The sequence below is a fragment of the Hyposmocoma kahamanoa genome, unplaced genomic scaffold (genome assembly GCF_003589595.1).
Source record: "Hyposmocoma kahamanoa isolate Upper Pololo Valley unplaced genomic scaffold, ASM358959v1 77, whole genome shotgun sequence".
NCBI lineage: Eukaryota > Metazoa > Arthropoda > Insecta > Lepidoptera > Cosmopterigidae > Hyposmocoma > Hyposmocoma kahamanoa.
This window is the reverse complement of record NW_020653926.1, coordinates 1,125,180-1,149,246: the sequence shown is the minus strand read 5'-3', so window position 1 is coordinate 1,149,246 and position 24,067 is coordinate 1,125,180. Positions and strand designations below refer to the sequence as shown.

At 35.9% G+C, this 24,067-nt stretch overlaps 1 protein-coding gene across 3 annotated transcripts; it reads left to right on the top strand.

Annotated features, from left to right (window-relative positions):
- The first annotated feature begins 1,814 nt into the window (after window positions 1-1,814).
- Window positions 1,815-23,769, top strand: LOC113232678. Of its 3 annotated transcripts, none has more exons than XM_026467448.1 (12): window positions 1,815-1,962; window positions 3,894-3,974; window positions 6,848-6,891; window positions 9,836-9,960; window positions 14,093-14,205; window positions 15,002-15,150; window positions 17,706-17,764; window positions 19,144-19,309; window positions 20,673-20,768; window positions 22,020-22,071; window positions 22,222-22,363; window positions 23,594-23,769. In XM_026467448.1, exons 2-11 carry the CDS (start codon window positions 3,905-3,907, stop codon window positions 22,353-22,355), a joined length of 1,008 nt encoding a protein of 335 aa, XP_026323233.1. In that variant the 5' UTR covers window positions 1,815-1,962; window positions 3,894-3,904; the 3' UTR covers window positions 22,356-22,363; window positions 23,594-23,769. The 3 variants fall into 3 exon arrangements, with proteins under 3 accessions (XP_026323233.1, XP_026323231.1, XP_026323232.1); XM_026467446.1 differs by having other exon boundaries at window positions 1,816-1,993; window positions 23,594-23,768; XM_026467447.1 differs by lacking the exon at window positions 1,815-1,962 and adding an exon at window positions 2,196-2,357.
- The last annotated feature ends 298 nt before the right edge of the window (window positions 23,770-24,067 follow it).

Genomic DNA, 24,067 nt, shown 5'->3' with positions numbered 1-24,067 from the left:
TTTCAATATTGAAATGCTTACTTATCTTCTTTTCAATTCGTGACAATTTATTTGTATGCTTATTGGAGATATAAAAGTGAACATGCAAATTAAAATGCAAAATATCGTATTTATAATATTTTTTGTGACATCAACATTTTTAATTATCATTTTCTATTATTAGATAATTTTAAAATACAGTACAACACTTTTACATTAGCTGGTAGAGAGTAGAGCATTTTTTAAGAAAAGGTGCATTTCAAACATACCTTTCATCTTTCATCTCATACATTGTCATTGTGTCAGTCGTAAAATTTATTGGTTACAGTTATTCCGTATACCTAATCATTACATTGCTTTGATTTCGAATAAAGAGAGAGAGATAAAACTCTAAATCTATTTAAAGAATACGAGAATACGAATTTTAATTTGCTTTATATTGTTGCTGTATATTGTTTAGTTGCATTGTAATCTATAATACACGTGCTGGTCAATGTTCAAGGAGTTTACATTTATATATTATACGTTTGTACACAATACGGGTTATCTCAACTTCATTAAAACACATTAACACTAATAATTATTATGAATATCTAATTCTAGTAGCCATATTTATAATTAAGATGTAACAGGTGTGGTTTATTACGTCCTATATAATCAGGTCTACTTAAGTATACATTTATATAAGATCATTTCGTTCAATGCTTTTATGAGATTGTACGTAAGTAGCTTAATAATTGCCGACCTTTATATTAATTAATATTTTGTATTAACTTTGTTTTAAATCGATGTCACGTTCGCTATGGACTGATTAATTATAAATTGCTATTACTCTCTGCTTTAATTATATAAATGTAAATTATGATAACAAAGTTTGTTATTCGTAATAATACAAACTCATATATAAATATTATACGTCTCTAACAAATTTTCGTTTAATTAATATTGCGACTCTACAAAAAACTATTGTTCAAACTATAAGATTCAAGTTGATTCAAACAAGATTAGGAACTAATACAGTGTAAAGGAACAAAAGGAAGTCAAATTAGCTACTAACCGTGTGGATGAGACCAAAGTCTCTCTTTATCATTTTCTTGCCATATTTGACATTATTTTACCATATATGATTGCTTATTACGCTTCAACATATCTGATGGCAAGGAATTAGACCAGCTCCCTGCCAGCACTGGTTCACGTAGTAGCTACGGACTCCCCGTTTTATTAACAGTGGAATTTGTATTTATACTGCTACACGGGAAAACTCTGATAGCGCGTTTTAGGATTCGATTTTGAAACATTAATTATACTACTTTCTAAACAGTTTTGTCAATAAAAAGTTGCTTACATGATTGACCATAGCAAAAAGTGTACAAGCGTATTTTTTGTTGTGTCAAAAATTGCGTTAAAAATGAGTTATCGTTAAAAATCGGAAACGCATTTCGCGTTACGAAAGTCCGACTAGGTGCGATAGAGACGACAGACCCCGTGGCCGCCCACAGTACACGCCTTTGTTAGTAAACAGTCGTAGCGCCCTGCATACATATTATTTCTGCTCTACCACTCATACTCTACATTTCATTGATTTTTAAGAGAGAGCCAGAAATAACTCAGTGGGAGGAACAAAGACAGATAGCTTTCGACAGTCTGCTTCGAATTATACGTTAATAGAAAAATCAATCAGGACTTGATGAAAATTTAAGAATTTTAGTAACAAAATTTTAAATAACAAATTCATTAATTACAGTTAGGTGTCTATTGCTGTGGAGAGTAAATAGGGTTATTTACCCTTTTGACGTGAGCAGGAATTCAATATTTTTTAAACTCACAACACTGGCTCAATGAAATGAGTCTTTTGCATGCTCCGTGAATTTCTCGAAAAATAGGATGAGTATTGTAATGGCTGCCGTTTTCTTTGATAAGTTTCCGTGAATTTGTGCTAAATAAACCACATATTGTGTATTACGAAGTGTATTTAAAGTGCAGGTACAACGACATTAATTGTTGCCATCAAATCGTAAGTAAATTGTTGCAATAAACATAAAATAAAAATGGAAATTGAAAATAGAAACACCAGATTTTGGGGTTGCAAGAAAAAATTGCATTTGATTTTGACATTACGATTATCTTTAATAATATTGTATTTTAAATTTAATTACATACACGAAGATGGATGATCATTATGAACGATTCAGATGTTTCAGTGTCCCCGGGCGATGAATGAAAACGTGGTGACCTCTTAAAAATGTGCACGTTTAAAACCATGACATTTCGGGCGTTGAGAGTGCCTGGATTTTATTAAATTTTCATAAATTTACATACTATGTGTACCATCTTGCCTTTACCAGGAATACTCCGTCCAGAGCGCATTTAAAAGTACTGTTAGTATTCCCTGGAGACCTTATTCAGAGATGTATGAAAAAATATTACGATCGACATGTTTTCTTTAATGAATGTCACAATACCTTCCAAATTTTGCATTCTACCCTTCTGGTGGTCATAATATACATTATTTGTCGTACAAACTGCTATACACCATTGTGGGTATCTTTTTAAATCTCTTTCACGTTATAAATTGAGTATGCACTTAGTTGATGAGCTTGTAGAAAGCAATAGGCGTAGTATGTGCGTCAGAACCGTAGCAAAACGGAAGTTGGTCTCTGCCTGCCCTAATGGGAAAAGCAGATTCTCACCTGTCCTAGAAGATACATTTTCAATTTAAGTAGTGGTGTTGCCTGGCAATGGCACAGTTGGCCGGGGTCAGGAACTCAATGTTATTATTTTGGGTATCTATTTTGATTCTCGCTTCTCCCATGACCTAAAAGTAATCTTATTATTATAGTTAAGGTGGTTTATTCAGGACATTTCAGTGCCTTACTTTCTCATACTCATATCTTATAAAGAGTGATTATTTAGGGGTTGGCAAAACTTTCTAATGATTTTTAATTTGGATGCCTTAGTTTAAGAATAGGTGTAAATATGGAGGGTGTGATGTGAAATCAACCTGCAAAATTTGTATATCCAATCCATTTTTTGTGTTTCGGTAACTGTGCTTTATGATGCAAGATTGAGAAGTAACGTGACGACTTGTAGCTATTTACCACTGATCATCAGTAATTAAACTAGAAGCCAGCGCTAACACAATTAGGGAACTATTGGATTTTCTGTCTGTTCTGGCTGGGGGCTGCTTCCCTTGGGCTGCATTAATTTGGGAGGTGCACAGGTGCACATTTGCTACGTGGCAGAAACAACTTGCTGCTTTTACCTGGAGGTTGGACATGTCTTGTGTAGACTTATGTAACAAAGATTCACATGAAGTGTTTTCATTTCCAAGAATGCTTTAACTTAGGCCTTTGAGAGTGAAAAGGCATTATTTAAGTGTACATGGTACAAAATCAACCTCGTTGTGGTGCTCCATCAAGTGAGATGGAGGTTAAATGTGCACTAAAACAACACTACTGTATTTTCTAAATTCCAAGCTTCGGATCTGTAGCATTTGAAGATTCTAACGTTAATTTATTCCATTCTCAGTCTGCTACTGCAATTAAAAGTTTCTTTGAGGTGAAAAAATTATTCCATTGGAAGCATTTTTCAGCAAAGAAATAATCTACCAATCAGGAAGCAGTTGGGATGTTTTCAAATTGCAGATGAAATTCTTCTTCTTTCAAATGTTATGACCCCATCTAAATAATCAATGATTTTGCCAATATCAAGTAAAAATGGCTATGTACGGTAGTTTTGTAAAAATAATATAAAAATTATGACGAATGACGCCAATAGCAAGGCCGGTACCTCCCACAAACTTCTGCAGATGGAATGCAGACCAAAAGCAGTTTGGTTGCAGCGCTTGTGATAGACATTTTAATTTTACTTAGATAAAAAATTAAATTACATCAATAATATTTTATTGTTCAAAGGATAACCCACCATGTCTGATGAGGAGGCTATGGCGGTGGACACCACCGAGGGGCAGAGATTGACAGTGGAATATAAGGATGGTATGTACCGTGACCTCTAAACCAATGTTGAAAACCTTATACCATTATTATTAAAGCTAAGTTGTTTTAGCTCTGGTTATACAGAAGTATGGGTATTTGACATGTGTAGAAAATTAAGTATAGGAAGTAAAGCAAACCCGATACCTCATCTACCGCCCGTATAGGGTCACTAGAGTCGTAAATTCGCACCCTCGGTGTAAGAAGGCCAAATCAGCAAATTGACATTTTTTTAGAATAGATGCGAAACCATTTATTGCAACGCAACAATATAAAAAAAGGCATAAGAAAGAACTAATATAAATAAAAACAGAAATAACACAAAAAACAGCGTAACAACATTTAAACAACAAGTTACATAATACTATATGTGATATATGTGCGGCTGTGGCGTATGTAAAAGGATCCCATTCAGCTAAAGTCGCAACCAAGATTGGGCTGTGACGCTGGTTTTCAATGGGCCCTAGCCGAGTGAGTGACGGTTTTTCAGGAAAGAGATTTTAATATTCTATGAACAACATTCGTTGACTACTTTTTTATCCTGAAAATAGGAGATTTACAAAATTACGCACACATCCACATAATTTTAAGTTTATTGAATTTCACGATGCTTTACTGCCATATTATTAAATTTTTTTGTTGTGGAATCACTCCACTTCTTAACACTAAGAAAAATTCATTCGAACCGCCTGGCTTCGAACCAGCACCCCCATGCAATCCGTGGCAGAGGCTCTGCCAATTAAGCCACGGAACGAACCAGCAGACCTTACGAAAGTCATGGTAGTAAAACATCGTAACACTCCAATTCCAATAACTTTATAATGGTTCCATTAATTTTCACGATGATTCTGCCAATGTAAGGGTTGAAAAAGACACTTTTATGTTAGTGTGACCATGTACGGTTGGATAGCCGGAGATCCGTTGGGTACCAGGGTTGGAAAAAAACATGATTTTTTTGAAAAAATCGAATAGAATACGATTTTCACAATCACAATTTTTTTAAATTTTTTCGTTCGATCTGGCCGCCCTAAGCCCGGTCCTGTTGGGCCTTAGGGCAAATCCGCATTGTCGTTATCCCGCCTTTTTATCACCTTTTCTCTGTTTCCTGGCCACTTGTTTTCAAATTTTGAATCGTTCTTTAATTCCTATGCCTCACCATTCTCATTTTGTTTCGTTCCCTCCCTGCTCAATCGTGGTAGCGAGCAGTCCGGCTGCAATTTTCAATTGCTAAAAAAAAATAATTACCAGTTCTCAACCTAAATCATGTGCTAATTTTAATGTTAATACCAATCTGTAATTCTGTAAAACTGTATACGGCACATTAATGGTTTACAACTTTTTCAAAGTCGTCTAAAATAAAATAAACAGATCTGCAATAAGCACATAGAGAGATTCGTAAGGTCGGCTGGTTCGTTCCGTGGCTTAATTGGCAGAGCATCTGGCACGGATTGCCTGAGGGTTCTGGTTCGAATCCAGCCAGATCGAATGAATTTTTCTTTAGTGTTTTGATCTTTGTTATAACTCGTGTATTATTTTGACGCGTGGCTTTACCGTACCTAAGGTACGAATTGATTACCCTGAGATCGGTATACTGAGCGGACGAATGTGGGGTGACGTTAAAAGAACTGGGATTCCTCAAGGGACGTGCTGTCCTAAGATCATAATTCTGTTGAGAGTTATTCCATTAAGCTAGTATGCGAGAGGGTTTAGTCAACAATGACTCCATACAAATAAAAATAAAATCATTTATAAATATTAGATAGCATCCATTGACTTACAATTATATGGACGTCGGGTCCGCGCTAAAAAGTGTCCGAACTTATAGGGCGTTAAAATCGTATACAGAGCGTCATTCACGCTTTAGTCGTCATTTGTTCGACTGACAGCGAAGCAAGCAAAATTAGACAGTACTGCGATGACATTACAATTTAAATTCAACGTTTTGGCTTTTTCATATTCCTTTACATGTCACTACGTTTAAATAGGTCGACTTGGGACATTTTTTTCGTGTTTTTTGTATTAGACCCGTCGTCCATTTATTTGTAAGTCAATGACAGCATCGCATACGTTGCTATGATCCCAAAGTAAGTAACTAAAGCGCTTCGTCGGCCAAATTCACAAAGCTCAAAAAAATAAAATTACTAAAAATTATTAGGTCTTTAAGGCGTTGGTGGCAACAGTCCTGATTACGTCCCACCCATTACACCAAATGACGTAGAGCTTAAAAGGGTTTAAATATCTTGGCCACTTTGTAACCGACGATCTTAAGGACCAAACAGACATCGAAAGAGAACGGAGGGCGCTGGCGGTCAGATGTAAGCAAGCTAAAATAACTTTTTTCAAGGCCTATTGTCACTACACGTGCAACCTATGGTCCAACTTTACGCAGAAGGCCATTAGCGTCTTTCACGTCCAATATAATAATGTTGATAGGGCTGCCTCGCTTCTGCAGCGCATCGGGAATGTTTGCGCAGGCGCGTACCGATGACTATTACGCCATCATGCGCAAAAAGACGGCCTCGCTGCTCTGCAGACTGCGGGCCAGCGCCAACTCCATCCTGACGACCTTGATAGGGAGATATGATTCCCCCATTATGCGCCATGTTGTGTTTGCGAGAAAAATAATTTTCTGACTGAGTCATGAGGTTTTCAAATTTAGCCGATGCTTGTATTATGGCAGTCTGAAACAACGACTACGGCACTACAAACAATATAGACAAATTAGTTTTTCTACATTGACCCAGCTGGGGATCGGACTCGGGAGCTCAGAGCGATGGCGATACCATGGAAATCGGTGTGCAATCCACTGTAGTAAGGAGATAGTAAAATAAACAGAGCAGGGCAGTCATTAACTGAATGTATTTGCTTTTTATCAGGTCAATTGCAAATAGTGGAAGTGACTCCTTATGAACATGACAAGGTAAGTCATTTTGTTTTTATACACTCCCGGACACAATTCCAGCCACCTCGCATTTTTAGTGTTAAATGCTCTCCGCTTAAACAATGTTTGATTGATCAAAAACTAAAAAGCAATTTTGAAATTAGTAAGCTAAACGTCTTTTCCATAAATCCATGTTGGAAATATGGATTTGCAAAATTGAGGGAAAACTTTGTTTTCGACGATATCATTACTTTTGTATTCTAGGACTTTAACACAAACATGCGGTGGCTGGAATTATGTGTCCGGAAGTATATTAATATTTATTCATGATTTTCATATATATTTTTGTGAAAATACTAGTATGTTATTATCACGGGAGAAAAAAAAACATTGGAAGTGCCTCGATTACTACCAGAACCGCTCTCGCCGAAACTCGCATACCTACTATGAAATTTTGATAATGATTGGTCGTAGTGTCTAAAGCAGATGTAACAAATTGAATGTTAATATAATTTAAACTTTATTTTCTTGGCATATCGTTGAAAGTTCAATAAGTACCTTTTATTGCAAGTTACATTGATTTTATATATTTATAATCGTCACTCAATGTGCTGCCATTTAACGGTTAATAGCTGAACGACGAATTCGAGATGATTACTTAGTTCTCCAAAAAGGAAGTGACCATATTGAATTGGTATAAGGTTTACTTTTAGTTGTAACAATAAAATTATTTCGATAAAGTAAATTAAAAGATGTAACAAAATCACATAACAGGCAACAACTCATATTAGTTCCGTCACGCACCGCTAGATGGCATTGGCGTCGAAATAGCAAAATCTGCATCGCGGTGTTAAGATTTTCCCTCGCGGAATGACTACTGGCGGCGATGCGAACATGAATGGAATCCAACTTACGACGCATCTAGCTCTGTTTCCTTATTTGGAACTCCGCTTTAGATCGTTACCGTTGAACCTACTGCACTGGTGCTACGCTTCTAGCGCTGCTTCCTATTTGGAACTCCGCTTTAGAATGTAACACGTAGTTGTTGCACCCTGAGCCGCTTCCGAATTGGAACGTGCGTACGGGTCCTCGACTACGTGCCGATGAGGGATAGTTCTTCCCCATTGCACCCCAATAAGAACATACTACAAAATGTATTAAAATTAAGTAGCATAAGACTTAACGTTGATATGAAACACCACCATAGATATTACAGGTGTGATTACCAAAAGTAGCAAAACATGGCATTTTTACGTTTTTTTCGTCGTTATGAGAAATGAAAATGGCGGGCTGAGCTCGTGTATGTGAAACTGCGCCTACTGATAGCACATATGCCAAGGCAAATAAACTCTTCTACTGTGGCTATATTATTGTTCTGTGGTTATTATTATGGTGGCACTTGACATGGCTATTTGCATTTGGTTTGGCAAACAATCACCAAGAGTTCCTCCAGGGAAGTACTGCCACCTTACCTATTTCTGCGCCAAGCAGTTATGTTAGCATTACCGCGTTCCGGTTTAGAAGTGTAAGGGTGCTGGTGAAATTACAGGCACATGGGACTTGTCAACTCTGCCCTCGTAATGAAAAAAGGTACAACTATGCGTACTTTATATGACAGTTGTGTCTTTTTCGTTCCTAGGGCAGAACTTATGTCTCAGGGTGACGGGCGCAGTGGCAGTGCCTCTGAGGCACTGCAACTGTTATGGACAGTCGTGTGTGTAGCTTACCATCAGGTTCACGACTTTCCCGTCACAAAATGTGTGATAAAGTATTTGCCTTGTTTGCCTATTCGACAAATAGAGCAAACGCCAAACTCGCGTTACTACGTTCTGGTCGGTTTCTCCACGCTCATCAAATGTGCCAAATAGGCAAATACGCAAGTAAACCGTCCACACTACGGTCATATTTATTATTTTAACTCCTTATTTAAATATTTTTCCAAGTACATGACACACCGAATAACGAATACAAGTAGCTAAGTGAAGTTCCGCCATTATTGACACAAAGATAGAACAAACAGAAGTCTGTATGTCAGACTTAGTAGCAGGCACATAGAGAAATTCTTAAGATCTGCTGACTCGATCTCTAGCTCAGTTGGTAAGAGCGGTAGCCACGTTGAGGCAATAGATACTGGTGCAAGTCCGGTCCGATCGAAGGAACTTTGCTTTGTATTTATTCGATCGATAATATTGCCCTACTTTACATAACTAACGTAATCGACATTTTAAAGAAATTTGTTAACTAATAATAAAAAGTTATTAACTAATATCTGGAAACAGCGAACCGAGATCTACAACCCCCTCTCATCGGTTTTTCTGTATCTTATTTAGTTTCTGTCTTATTGTTTAGCAAAATCAGGAACACTTTAAAAAACCACTGACCATATTAAAGGAACATACTGTGTATTGAAAATGTTTTTCGGTTTCTGAAAAATTATGAACAATATTGAGACCCGACTATTAACAGACTCTGTTGCTATAGCAACAAGAACGGTATGGGGCAGTGGATGGATTCAGCGCGCGAGTTTATGTATTTGACAGACAACAAATTGTTAAACTGCTGCGTCGACGTGCTGGCGTCTAGACACCTCGGCGCCGATCGCTCAATTTTATTTACTATTTTGAGGTAACCAGGCGTTAAAAATTATTGGGAAATATTGACATAAAAATAAGATGATTTTTGTTGTATATCACTAAAGTGTTCTATTACTGACTCTTATGTACGAGATAAAAATGGACAGTGACTTTAAAAAAGTCACCCATTTTATAGATATTTTCCACTATAAATTCAAACCAAGCAAAGCCACGTCTTTTCTATTCAAAGATGGTTTTCGTAATGGCGGCCACCTTTCAGCGTTCCGTTGATACGATTATGATGACATTGATTTATTTCTTATTTCGATAAAACTAATTCTTAATGAAGCAAAGTAACACAAGTAATTTATATTTGTTCTTTGAATGCAAACCAATTAATTATTTTGCAGACCAAGTCAATTCTCCCTGATGTAATAACAGCGGATTCCAGCAGTCAGGGGCAGAAGTTCATGCAGGTGATTGACCCGGAGAAAGGACTCATGCAGCTGGATTTACTCAATTTGACTCTCGTCAGGTTAGTTTCTTTGATTATTACTATTATGAACAGATATTGCTTTCCAGATACCAGCCTATAGACACCTGCCTGCTAAAAAAACATTTTGATGACCTTGGAAATAAAGTTTTCTAATTTGCTTCTGATTTGTATGTAGCAGTAGAGCTCCTTGTGGAAGAATTCGTCCAGGGAAGTACGCCATCTTACCTATTTCTACCGTAATGTGAGCATTACTGCGTTCCGGTTTTTAAGGGTGCTGGTGAAATTACAGGCACATGAGACTTGTCAAGTTCTGTCCCAGTGTGACGGGCGCACTGGTAATGCCACTCATATCTGTTTTATAGTGTGGTTCTTTATAATAAAAGTCTCAGTCGAGTTTAACACTTGTAATTAATTTAAAATGTAAATTACATCCATCGTAGACATTCCAAATTGTACTTGTCATCGACAAGATGCTATATAATCTCAGTACAGAGTACTAACAAAACCAACCTCAAAAGTACGTGGAATTACATATAATTACCAAGTTTTATTGAAATCGGAAATTGCGCAAACCCGGATTTATCTCCTAGCTCGCCACTTTACGGCACTTGACACAGGAGATAATAAAAATCGGTTCTCACTACTCAAAGTATATTGAGAGAGAAAAACGCCTTGAACTGGAGAATAGCAAAATCAACCATTAAAATAATTGCTCCTTATAATAAAATTTAGGCGTTGTTTATAAAAATGAATCTTCATGCGTGAACAGCCACTCTTAGCGGTGGCTGATTTTCTTCAAAATTAAATGGGACCACTATGGAGGTACCCTCTTTCAAACAAAAAAAGGATCATCAAAATAATTATTATTATTGCACTTCAACGCCGCACTATGGAAAATGGTAGAACAAGCACGGATCAAAAATCATTTTGAACAATGTCGTTATTGATATATTTTTTAATTTTATCGTATAGTTTAATGACGCAACTAATTTATACAGAAGCATTTTTCCATAAAAAACGTATAGTTTTTTTTATACAAAATGTCAAACATGATTGAACGAAAACAATATTTTTGAGGGAGTTCACTACTCATCTTTGCAAGTTAATTTGAATAGTAAATATTATAAGAAATTAGTAAGTGTTATACATTTTTAAAAAGGTTATTCTTTGTAGATTTTCACAACATACTTTATTTATATTTTGTATTAAAAATTACGTTTAAATAAATCGAAAATGAAATAAGGACAAAAACCTGTGTTTTTAAAATTGATTAAGAGTTTTGACACTTACCAACGTCCTCCCTACTTGAGATTCGAATGTTAAATGGTAGCCTAATTATTAAATAATAACATGTATAAAAATTGGCTGCGCCTTTTTGCGCTTTTCGAAGTTATTGGTACAAATGTGATAAGAGTCCGAGAAACGGAAAACCACTATCTGCTGCGGTTTCGAGTGTTGATCGTTTCTATTGATAGTTTGAGGTAAGTTTTGTTATTTACTATTAAAAAAACATAGTTATGACAAACTTGATCAGTTTTGCACTCATTATGTGTGTGAATAAATTTATCAAAACTCTGCACACGAACCTTTTTTTTAAATGGTATATAAAGGGCTGATTTTATAATAGTTCATTACAGATTCAAAAGATATTAATATACGCGCGTTTGTTAAGGACAGTTGTCTAAACGTGAAATAATAGTTTCGTATATCGAAGGAGGAAAAACTATGGAAGCAATATCAACTCTTTTGAAAGAAAATCATCAAATCTCTGAAGACAACATATGCTTCATTATCAGTGACATTCAAAGACGTATGATTCCCGTTTTCAATACAAAATGGGAGCAAGCTTCTCGGAAAAAAGAAAGGTTTTTGAAGAACAATAGCAATTGGCTGGACTTGGAATATTCTGTGACTATACCCACTTCAGAAGGCGTTTTAACCGATACCACTCCATCTACATCTTCTGGAAAACGTGGAAGACCATGCATATCTTACGCAGACTCGTCACAATCTAGCAAGAAAAGAAAAAACTCAGTGTTGCTTAATGAATATGGATTTGAGCATATTTATAATGCATACATACAGGGATTACGTTCGATAGAAGAAGGAACGGAAGCAAAACTTGTGGAAACATTAAGATTTGCTGACAGAGAAAAGAAGATATTAATCTCGAGTCTCATAGAAAATCCAAGGCAGAATAAAATGCTTATAGACGAAGAAGCATTAAGCATTTTGATTGACTTAGATTTAACGAAAGCACAATACTTGTATTTGAGAAATTTAACAGACGAAAGAAACTGTTCTATATTCCCACCATATTACAAAATACAAGAGATTAAACAAACCTGCTATCCACCATCTGCAACTATTGAAATTACAAACATAGGAGCAAGAGTAGTAAAACTTCAAGATTTATTAGATCACACAGCAGCCAGGATTTTAAGAATAGATTCTGTATATAAAGATGGATTAAAACATTTACTTCTTTACAGTAAATGGGGATGTGATGGTTCATCAGGACAAAGTCAGTATAAACAGAAGCTTCCAGAAGAGTCTGAAGTTGTATCAGATGCTAACTTATTTATCACTTCTTTAGTACCCATTAAATTAATTAATGAGCTAACAGGAGATGTAGTATGGCAAAATCCTGTACCTTCGTCTGTACGTTTTTGCCGTCCTATATTATTAGAGTTTTGCAAAGAAACGCCTGAGAAAACTAAAGCAGTTGTGGATGACATAAAATTGCAGATAAATTCGTTGATCCCAACTTTGATTAATAGAGAAGGCGAGGGAGTTCAAGTAAAACATGAACTTTTCTTAACAATGATAGACGGTAAAGTAGCTCAAGTATTAACAGAGACACCTTCTGGCTCCACATGTACAATATGCAGAGCTACTCCACGGCAAATGAATGATTTGACGAGAGTGACTGCTAGGCCTGAAAATGAAGAAAGTTATCAATACGGACTTTCTACATTACATGCCTGGATACGTTGTATGGAGATGATTTTACACATTTCCTACAATCTTTCTTTTAGAACATGGTCTGCAACGACTGAAGAAAAGAAAAGACAAAAACAAGAGAAGAAAACTCTAGTACAGAAACGTTTTCGTGATGAGTTGGGACTGATAATTGACCAACCACGTCAAGGAACAGGAAATAGCAATGATGGCAATACTGCTAGGAGATTTTTTTCTAATGCAAGTTGCTCTGCTGAAATTACTGGTGTGGATGTGACTTTGATAAAACGTCTCTACATAATACTACAAGCACTTTCATCAGGTGTGATGGTAGATGCGGAAAAATTTGGTAGTTATGCTATGGAGACTGCCAGGATTTATGTCAGTAATTATGAATGGTACTATATGCCATCCTCAGTTCACAAAATCTTAATACACGGAGAAAGTATTATAAAGCATTTTGCAGTGCTTCCGATTGGTCAACTTTCGGAAGACGCACAAGAATCCCGTAATAAGGATTACAAAAACTTTCGCCTTCATCATGCCCGAAAATGCTCCCGAGCAGCCACAAATGAAGACGTATTTCATACTCTTCTTTACACATCAGATACATACATAACAAGCATTAGAAAACCATACAGCAAAAACGTTAAAGAACTCGATGAGGATACACTACATCTTTTGAAAGTGAACGAATTAATTTTAGATCCGGAAGCTCGGCAAGTTTAGTTGGCAAAAATCTATTAATAAATATTTATACAAACCATATAGGTATAAATTGCAATAGGTACATTAAACCTTTAATGTGCATTTAAAATAATATTAATAACTTTCAATACACTTTTTTTTCAGTTATTGTTTAAAGTAGAATTAGCTTTTCATATTTTTATATTAATGTATCTTGGTAATGTAGTTGCATATTTATGTCTTAATTCCTACGAAACATAAATAGTTACTAACATAAAAATGAATAAACTCCATTTATTGATCGTTTTTATTGGACTTTGATTTTTAATATTTTATAATAAAATATGTATTATACTAATTTATACCAAACTATCACATTCGAAGCCTTATATATTCCTCTACAATAACGAAAAATTTCAAGACATAATTTTAAGAAACAAAAAAGTTATTGATTTTTGATCCGAAACGCACCCATATTTTCCATAGTGCGCCGTAGAGGGACTGATCTAAAGCTCTTCTTCAGATGTGACGACGGCGAGGAGTCTTACCGCCTGGTCACCAGCGCAGACGCAGACGGCTCTGACATACCAGCCGACGCAACTGTCACCTGCGTGCTGCAGTCCAGTGATGGTGAAGGTAGGGTCATAAATAATTGAAGTCTAAAATCGTGTTATTACCGATAGAAAGGTCAAATAAAAGCACAGAAGAAAGGTAACCTATCACAAACTCGAATTTTTTTTCCGAAATAGCGTTTCTTCGAATTTTCATTACACCGAATTATAACAAAACCGTTGTTCTTTCAGGATATGTTGGATGTTTATCGGAAAGACACGATTAGGTTCGGTAAGGTTAAGTTAAGTTTAAAAGAAAAAAAAAACATTTTTCCTCTCAAAATTACTTTCGAGGTTATGAAAATTCGATCAAAACGTCATTTCTGGAAAACGTCATTTTGGATTACTGATTTGTTTATTAAGGGTGTCACCAAACGGAATCTCCGGTCACAAAAACATTTATGCTGTAAGATCGAAAAATACTATGACGATGCTATCTCTTTCATAGTCAACCTACCTTTTTATCACCCCTTTCTCTGGTTCGTAGCCACTTGCTTTTGAAATTTTGAATCGTTCTCTTAATCCTTTTTGAGAAAAGACGTGTCCTTCAATCGTGGACCCGCTCACACACACTAGACCCGGACTAGGACAACCCAGTATCGCGGATGCCACAGACACACACATAGACAACCTCAAATTACACCCAAATTCACGAGAGAAATAAATGTAGGCTATGCAAATATTTCTCCCGACCCGTGAATCGAACGCAGGACCCCTGCGTTGCAGTCATGGCAACTGTTCGGCTACGAAAGCAATCAAGTTAGTTACGAGGTTTACAAATGTAGGCGACGATATTAAGTTTTGACATTCTGTTTGTTCAGATCCTGACACCCAGGAGTCGTACGTGATGATGGAGGGTGAACAAGGTCTGGTGTTCCTGCAGTCCGCATTGACGCAGCACGAGGAAGCGGAGCCGCCGATTACGCCGCCACAGCCGCAGCCGCAGCCGCAACGTAGCAAAGAACTTTCGGTAAGATTGATTTAAAAAAAAGTTACTCACTAAAACACCCACATCTGCTACTCATCAATAAATACATTGTGTGCTACCTGTAAATATTTAAAAAAATACAATAATTAAGATTTGAGTAAAATCGCCAACTGTAAAATGAACATAGTTATACAAACTAGAACCAACCCACAAAATGTCACTTTCGAGATAATTAGATTTTTGTAAAAACAGTGTGAAGAAATAAATAGGTAAGTTATTTGAGACAAACAACGTGAGTTATGTGTAGCGTTGAGAATGATATAGGGAAACTATTATATTATACAGCAATAAATAGACAACATTATGTATCATTTTATTTAGTTAACAAGAACCATGTTCTAGTTTTCGTAATGAAAACGCTAAAGATCTACAGTACTTAGTACATGAGACATGGATCCATTTAGCATATTTAAAAAAATACATTATATGAAGTTAAGCACTATGGTTCTTCCTAGCTATTAAAAAGTTACTTATTTAGGGTTGGTACCCTGAAGGACTTTTATTTTCTCCGTTTTGGCTTGGTATATTGCCAGGATCTTTTGTGAGCGCGTAAAGGACACGTCTGGTGTTCTACCTAAATACATAACTCAATTTCACTCGAGGTGTGGGTTGGTTCTTGTTTGCATAACTATGTCCAAATGGCAACACCATCGGCAATATTTTTTTATTAATTGATTTTATTGTTTTAAGAAAAAACTATACATAAGTATTGTAGAGCACCGTTAAACCCACGGAAGAAAAAAAAACAATGGAAGTGCCTCGATTACTATGAGAAACGTTGTCGCCAAAACTCACACACTCTTAATTTCAAACGCTTCAACATTTTGATATTGATTGGTCGTAGTTTCAAATTTAAAAAGATATAACACATTCTGGATTGTTAATATAATTTACACTTTGCCCTGTTGTCATATCGTTGAAAGTACAATACGATCAATATCTATTATTGCAAGTTACGTTTTGATACTGTTTTGAAATTACAATCAATGTGCTGCCATCTAGCGATTAATTGCTGAACGACGACGAATTAGAGTTACTAATTTAGGTCTCCAAAAAAGAGCGACCATATTGCAGCGTTACTTTCGTTTCTTGTAACAAAAAAAACATTTCGATAAACAGACAATTTAAAATTTATTAAGAGTTTCCGATGATATGAAATACCACCACGGGTAATATATTTTTGTGCGGCTATAATTTTTCCACTCTAAAACCGCACAATAAGGCATTTTTCTAGGATTTTAGAGAATTTGCACGAAAGAATGACACAACCATACCAAAGCGAAAAAGTCGGATTGAGTTCAGATAGTTTCAAGACCTATAGTTGGCACGCGTCAGACGCTAACTAACCACTTCTACTGTATTTGTTGTTCTGTGATTAAACCCTACTTGGGTTTGTCTCGATGACATTCATTCCTTCTGCTATGAACGAACTGACACAAAAAAAAATTAATCTTTAAAGTTGTTTTCATTTTTATTTGGAGGCATACATTTGTATGACAAGTGAAGACGCAAGCAACGGCAAAGAATACTATTATTACAACGACAAAGTATACCGGCCGGAAACCGGTTTGTTAATAAACATACAGGATGCTCCAAAATCAAATGTTAGCACATTAAGTAAAGAATAAGTTTAATTTTAAATGTTATGTACTTTATAGTGTATGCAGGTGTAGTATATATTAATATATATTATTTTATTACTATATGTAAATAGATGTAAATAATGGAGGGGCATTGAAGTGTTCGGATAGATGAACGGTTTAAGCAACGTGATCACACGTTACGGTTTGATCGGGACAGTTCCGCTTTGCCAAAATAGGACACACGTGACATTAATTTGAAAAAAGGTGCGAAAGCGAAAAATGTAGAAAGCCAGCCCACCAGACTACACAGTCTAAGTCTTCTTATTTTTTTATTACTTTTTTTTAAATTTTTTTTTTTAATTTTTTTAAATCAATAAACATTACGTAGCTATCACGTTTTATTTTTAAATCTACTTATAATGAATTTACAGGTGTCCCGCTCTGAAGGATAAAAATAGTGGTCACGTTAGGTTATACCTATATAAAAGAAGTGTTTTTCTGTTTATCGTCGATGTTTTGCAGATAGTTATTTCGAAAAAATTTTCCGTGGAGCATGTTTGATGTTCTAACGACTGTTTTAAAATTTTCATATTACGTGCCTCCATGGCCGAACAGTTACCATATTATGACTGCCACGCAGAGGTCCCAGGCTTTAAATTTTGGTTTTAATTGAATTCGGACGTCAGTTTTTAGACGTGAAATGACTAAAACATGCTCACTGAAACATTTTTCGAAATGGCGTTTTCGCCCTTTACGTTATGTTCTTTTGAAGCTGTATACAGTAGGACATTGTGAATGAAGCCTTCGCAAAATCGCGATGACTTGATGCGAGCAGGATTTGTTTCTTTGCTTCCTTTACTGTTTTTTTCTATGAACGAACTAACGTGCGCCTATTTTATTTTCATTTACTTAATGTAGTTTCTCTTCCTCTATAACTAAGCATTTTTGTTTTAGAAAAAGAACTTATCACCACAAGAACTGTTAGACAAAGCAAAAGCTCTACAAAAAGCCAAGTAAGTATAACTGCGGTTTTTAACTGGTTACAAGCCTACTGCTTAAGAATCTATACTGCCCCAAATGGCTTTGGTTGATTCCAATAAATCACTCTGGAACAAATATATAGTAAAATTGAGTATATACTCTGATTACTATACGGTGTGAAAACACCTAAAACATTCCTAAAAATTTTCACGATGGGAAAAGAAAACCGATGTATTAGTAGCAGTAGGGCTCCTTGTGTGTCCAGGGAAGTACTGCCACCTTACCTATTTCTGCCGCCAAGCAGTAGTGTCAGCATTATTGTATTCCGGTTTTGAAGGGTAGGTGTTGGTGATATTACAGGCACATGGGACTTGTCAACTTATGTTGTGTTGCTTACCATCAGGCGTACGACTTGTTCGTCCCCTCACTTGATATTATAAAAAAACAATTCAATAGGTACGTTACCAAACAGTATACGATATATATTTTTCAAATCATCAAGGAAAATGAAACTTGTTAGTACGGGAAAAAATTTCGTTCGAGACGAGTCAGTATCGACTCGAAACTGGGGGTCTACTCTCGATCTCCGTCCGACATCCGTCCGAAACAATTACTGCCAAACAAGCAGTACTTGACCAAATGAAAAGACGCGTGATGCGAATGAAGCTACATACTGGATACTTGTCTTTTAATTAAAATTATATCAGCAAAACATACTTTTATTTCAAGATTTTTTGTGTTTCTTGGACCATTTTTGTACAATAAATTAAACGCCAAATATTCCATTTATAATTTCTGTTGCTTCAAGGTAAAGAAAATTCTCCAAGAAGCTCTTCAAAATATGTCCTATGAGGATACAGAGAATTTATTTACTATCGTAAAATAAATGTTGTCTTGTATAAGTGTACATTTTTTGATTGGCAATTTATTGTTTAATTTTATTTCATAAGATTCTCCTAAAAAGTATTTATAATATTAATAGTATCCACGTTTTATAATTAGTAGTACTTTTTACCTGAAATACAGGAATTTCCTAGTTCAGGTACATGTGTTGTTTTTACATTAAATCGCATAAGTAGTCTTTAGTTTTCTCTGTACATTATGTTACTGAATAAACAATTTTATTTATTATTATTATTTATAATTTTGTCGAATATTACTTATTTGACAGTAATTGTTTCGGACGGTTGTCGGACGGAGATCGAGAGTGTAGACCCCCTGAGTCGGTTCTTTAGGTACGTGCGCGGTGCGGGAGGGGTGACAGTTTACGTGCACATTTTTCTATCAATATTCAATAACAACTTGATTGAAAAAAATTGCCAAATTGCTTGTCTATTAATTTGAATTATCAATGAACTATTTTTTTTATTATCGTTTTATACACAAACTAAAAACAAGTATTTGTTGTCAGAAACATATTCTGTCATACGCGCATCGGCAAGCGCGGGCGGCGGCGAAAAGGTGAACTCCCCCCACCGCAGGAGATGCTGTCTTCTCCTGACTTCAAATTGTTCTTATACAGCTGCAAGCTGTGTAACTTTAAATGCAACGCCATTAAAGAATTGGCCGCTCATCGGGTAAGTATGTGGTTAAGAAATCAATTAATACATCTAGCTGGAATTCCATGCCGAATTATATACCCCAGTTTTGTGACATGCTCATTTTTTCCAAATTCTTATAATTTGAACAATTTGTATTGTTGTGTTTGCGAGAGTAGAACACCGGTGTGACAAACACGTACAGTTTCAAAGAAAAAAATAAAATAAAATGGAGTTAGTTTCGTAGTTGCCGATTACTTTAAAATGGTAACCTATCACAAACTCGAATTTTTTTTCTGACATAACGTTTGTTCGAATTTTCATTACACCGAAAACCGAATAAAATATCCTGAAATAAACAGTTGTTATTTTAAGATATTTTGGATGTTTATCGCAAAGACACGATTAGGTTCGGTTAAGTTAGGTTCTAAAGAAAATAACATTTTCCTCTCAAAATTACTTTCGAGATTATGAAAATTCGACCAAACGTTATTTCTGGAAAAAGTCATTTCGGAACTACTGATAGGTAACCCTTTAAAATGTCACACCTTTAGAATGAAAGTAACCCAATACAAAATTTCAACTTTTTAGGAATGCGCAAAATACAATTTGAAGTTGGGAAATTTTTACTTTATTTAATTAATTACTCTTAAAGTACTAAGATAATGTAATGACATAATGGCTCCTTTCGTGTACCACCGGTCTTTGTTTTAATAACTATAAGAATGAACCTCGCTTAAAATTGCGCATTCATCATAATTTCTAAATAATATAGATTTTCCATGACTAATAATGATTAGTTCTGGAAAATCTATATTATTTAGAAATTATGATGATTTTCGGAACGGAAAAACATCTTTGTCATTTTTTCGCCAACTGTGGTGACGTGTTGTATTTGCAGATACAGGCAACAATAAATGTGTCGTTTACATACCGACGCGCGAGTGGAATTTAAAATAATGAAGTAGACTCATATAGCGAACCTATGCCATTCGAGCTTTAAAGTGTCAGTTCCAGATGAACAATGATTTTTAAACTCGTTTTACGGTATAAACTCATATTGTTATTTTTTTTAATTAGGTCACTGTTATTCTAAAGGTGCGATGTGTGTCATTTACGGATTCATCGAATGACGTAGTCGGTTGGTCAATAATATTCAAATATTATTAATTATGATTTTTTAAATATTTATCTGGATGAAAATGACTTCATTTTATTTTTTTTCCGAAACCATACATATGAGTGTGTGTATGAACCGTACATATGATAGTATGTGTGTGTGTGTAATAGACCAGTTTATGTTCCTGAAACAACGAATGCAAAAAACGAGTATAAAAACTCGCCCTATTAAAGACCCGTGGCCGGCAGCGGGCGAGTACGTGACGGAGGGGTGTTGTTACAGTCGCTGGAGCACGGGCACGGCGTGGCGAAGAACCGCGCGCCCGCCATCACGCTGCAGTGTGCGCGCTGCCCCTACAGGGGCGGCACTCACGCGCAGGTAATTTTCTTGCTCTGTTTCTCCGGGGTTGGCTCGCAGCGAGGGACTTGCACCTCGACCGAGTATATTGTAGAGAATTCAAATTCATTTGTTGCGTTCAACGTGGTAAGTACATACTTGATGGTGTTTCGAGAAGACTCAAAAAAAGAAAAAAAAACCGAAGAAGAAGTCGTAATGTAAGACACAAATCGACCCCTCCTACGTATTTTACTTTTTTTCTCAGTTTTATTCGGCAAAACTCACACAGAGTATTATAAAATCCTAGAAATCGGTTAGATGAACAACCACAATTTATTTTATCATTTTACAGTTTAATTTAGCATTTCTATACTAAAGTCACGTGTTATATTCATTTCAGTGAAAACAAAACTTAATGCTCCCCTGTAAACTTGGCAATTTCGACATACGATAGTTTACGTAGGAGGGGTCGAAATACCTAAATAATTACAAAAGAAAATCGCAAACAAAACAAAAATAAAATGAAAACACAGATTATTCGTAAGGATGTTAAAAATAAAGATATTTTCTGTGGTACCAGCCGCCGTAGCAAGGGGCCAACTAGGTCAGTATTTGCAGAATGCTGTTTCACCCATTTCGTCCCTCGAGCACACACCCTCTTTGATCTTCTTGTTCATCACAGCGATGACAATCGCTGTTTTCTCGTGGTCCCACTAGCAGGACTACGAGTGAGGCTTGTTTCTTGTAGACCCACTGCTTTCTATAGTAATGAAAATGTACTCCTGTATTTGTAATACATATACTACCTCTTTCCATTTAAACTCCACAAAAAATGCAATAAGTGGGTTTTACTGGAGATTCAAACTACATCGTGAGATACAGGAGCTTCATCCGTACGACGGTAAAATCTTCCTTCTTGCCATTCTATTAAAACGAATGTAATTGCATCTTGATGATGTTATGAACCTAGGTGCACCAATGTGCTAGGGTTACAAATGAGTCCATGTATCCAAGAGGATAGAATAATTAAATTCATGATCAAGGATGAAGTTCCTGTATCTCACGATGCAGTTTCAAGCTCCCGTTTGCATTTTTTGTGGAGTATTCATACACCATCATTTATATTTTTTATTTTAAGCACGATAAGGTTGATAGCCGTCGTTTTCAACGTTAATGTTACATAGGCAGTAGTGAAATGGTAGTGGGACCACAAGAAACAAGCCCCTCTCGTTCCATACTAAAATGCAAAGAATACCTGACCGTTTTGTTAAAACATACATTCGCTTGTTGCAGCTAATGAAACACGTAAACGCGATACACATGAATGAGAATGAGTCTAGCGCAAGTGAGTATTGACTATGATTCTCGTCACTGTAGCAACGCTACGTATGCCTCGATTTGTAGTAAACACAGAATTGTTCGTTTTAATTTACACGTAACGCCATCTAGCGGCATGCAACTGGACTAAAGTTAAATCGATTTGTTTGAATTTTAGACAAAGTGAGCCTGGACAGCAAGGAAGTGGAAGAAGCCGATGTCCTTGTCTGCGGCGCTTGCGGCTACGAGTCGGGGGATAAGGGTGCATTCAGGAAACATATTGTTGAGGAGCACGGTGCTACTACCACGTAGTTCGAAAGGTGTGTGGTTTGTGATGTCACTTAATTTATCAATGAAGGATTTTCGCTGTCCAAAATAACTCTGATCTAACATACCGAAAATTCAAGGAACTTTCAACGACTTCTTAAACGTAATTTTCTCAAATAGTTTTTTTTCTAAACCGTCTGTTTAGTTAAATTATTCTAAATTCGGGTATGAAACGACATTCGCAAATTAATAAGAAACATGAAAAAGACTTTTAAGGCGTTTTATAACGACTCCTCTCCATTTTACAGAACTCGACTCTAATAAAATTAAGACTGGGGGTTGAATTTTTTATTTATAGGACTCAGTCTTTAGAATAATAACGCATAGAATGATAGTTTCATATCAAACGAACTGTTACAAGTGAGGCAAAAATCAAATTCATGTAGGCTAGTTTTAGTAGTAGGTTAATTTTCGGTTTTAGTGAATATTTATATAAAAATACAAATTGAAACGCGTTACTTCCTTGTGGAATGTGATGTTAGTATCTATTTTATGTTTGTCTGACGTATTTTTACACTCATTTACCGCACATTTCGTCATTTTTAGCTAAAATTCTTGATCTGGTCGCGGTGCAAGTTGACCTTGAGCACTGAAGCCCCGCCCGCTCGTGTAGGCCCATTGGGCGCGCTTCAATTTGCCTCACTTAGCGTGTGCGGACTAGGTTTCTATGCGTTATTATTCTAAGACTCAGTCGTTATACTAAAAGACTCAAAAGACTTAAACGATTAGATTTGTTTGCAAAGGACTTATACCTTTTTTATGTCTTATTAAACCCGAAGTTTATAAAGAAAAATGACAAAAGTTGTATGTAGTATATAATCACGTTTATTTACTTATAATAAAAATCGTAAAATAAATACCTAAGAAATCACGCCATACGGCTCATGACTCGCGACTCCCGAGGCTATGAGGCGCCAGTCGTTTTAGTCCTATAAGTCTTTTAAGTTTCCTAGGGTTAAAAGACTTCGACTCGAATTAGTTTTCAGTTTTAGTGTTATGCCTCAAGACTCGAGGGTTAAAAAACTTAAAAGACTTAAGTCTCTTTTATCACTAATCCGAAACCACCTGAGAAAAGTGTTCAAAGTTACCCAACTTGACTGTACACTGACGACTGAATTTAGAACAAATATGAACAACCTGTACATTTTTTAACTTGTTTTTCTCAAGACTTTGGAATCAAGCACTGTGTCAAGCAGCAGCTTAACTTAGTAATCTTGTTTCAGGTATCGAAGAATGTGTCCCAACACCTATTCCAAGTCTGAAGTGATAGAACTGTTAATTTAAGATTTAGATAACGTTATTTTAATAAATTATGTTCATCGATATATAGGCAATTTTCCTTACAAAATTTCCTTAAATAAAATAGGTTATACAGGTTGTAATCGTTAAGTGTACTTGGAATGGACCTTTCGTCTAAGAAGTCGTCCTGAAGTAGTGAACGAGCAGTAGCTTGAAAATGTTTTCAAGTGTAAAATACCTTAGGAATGATTTGACTTTGACCCAGTTCAAAGGGTTTTGAAAAGACTATTTTCATCACGCTTAATAGTCTTAGGGTCGTATTCTAGGACTCAGGAGGTCAGGATTTGAGTATGGTTTAAAGCACTCGAAATCATACTCAAGTCCCTGCCATTAGGGTCGTATTTCCAGTACTTGTGTTTCCAGTGCGATCCTGACTTGAGCATTGAGTAGAGTTCTAG

What these genes read in the sequence shown, in the direction of transcription:
- LOC113232678 (XM_026467448.1), top strand. Translation starts at nt 3,905, where the DNA reads ATGTCTGATGAGGAGGCTATGGCGGTGGACACCACCGAGGGGCAGAGA. An exon ending in GACAGTGGAATATAAGGATG is followed by an intron (nt 3,975 to 6,847) that starts GTATGTACCGTG and finishes GCTTTTTATCAG; the next exon opens with GTCAATTGCAAATAGTGGAA. An exon ending in TGAGAATGAGTCTAGCGCAA is followed by an intron (nt 22,072 to 22,221) that starts GTGAGTATTGAC and finishes TTTGAATTTTAG; the next exon opens with ACAAAGTGAGCCTGGACAGC.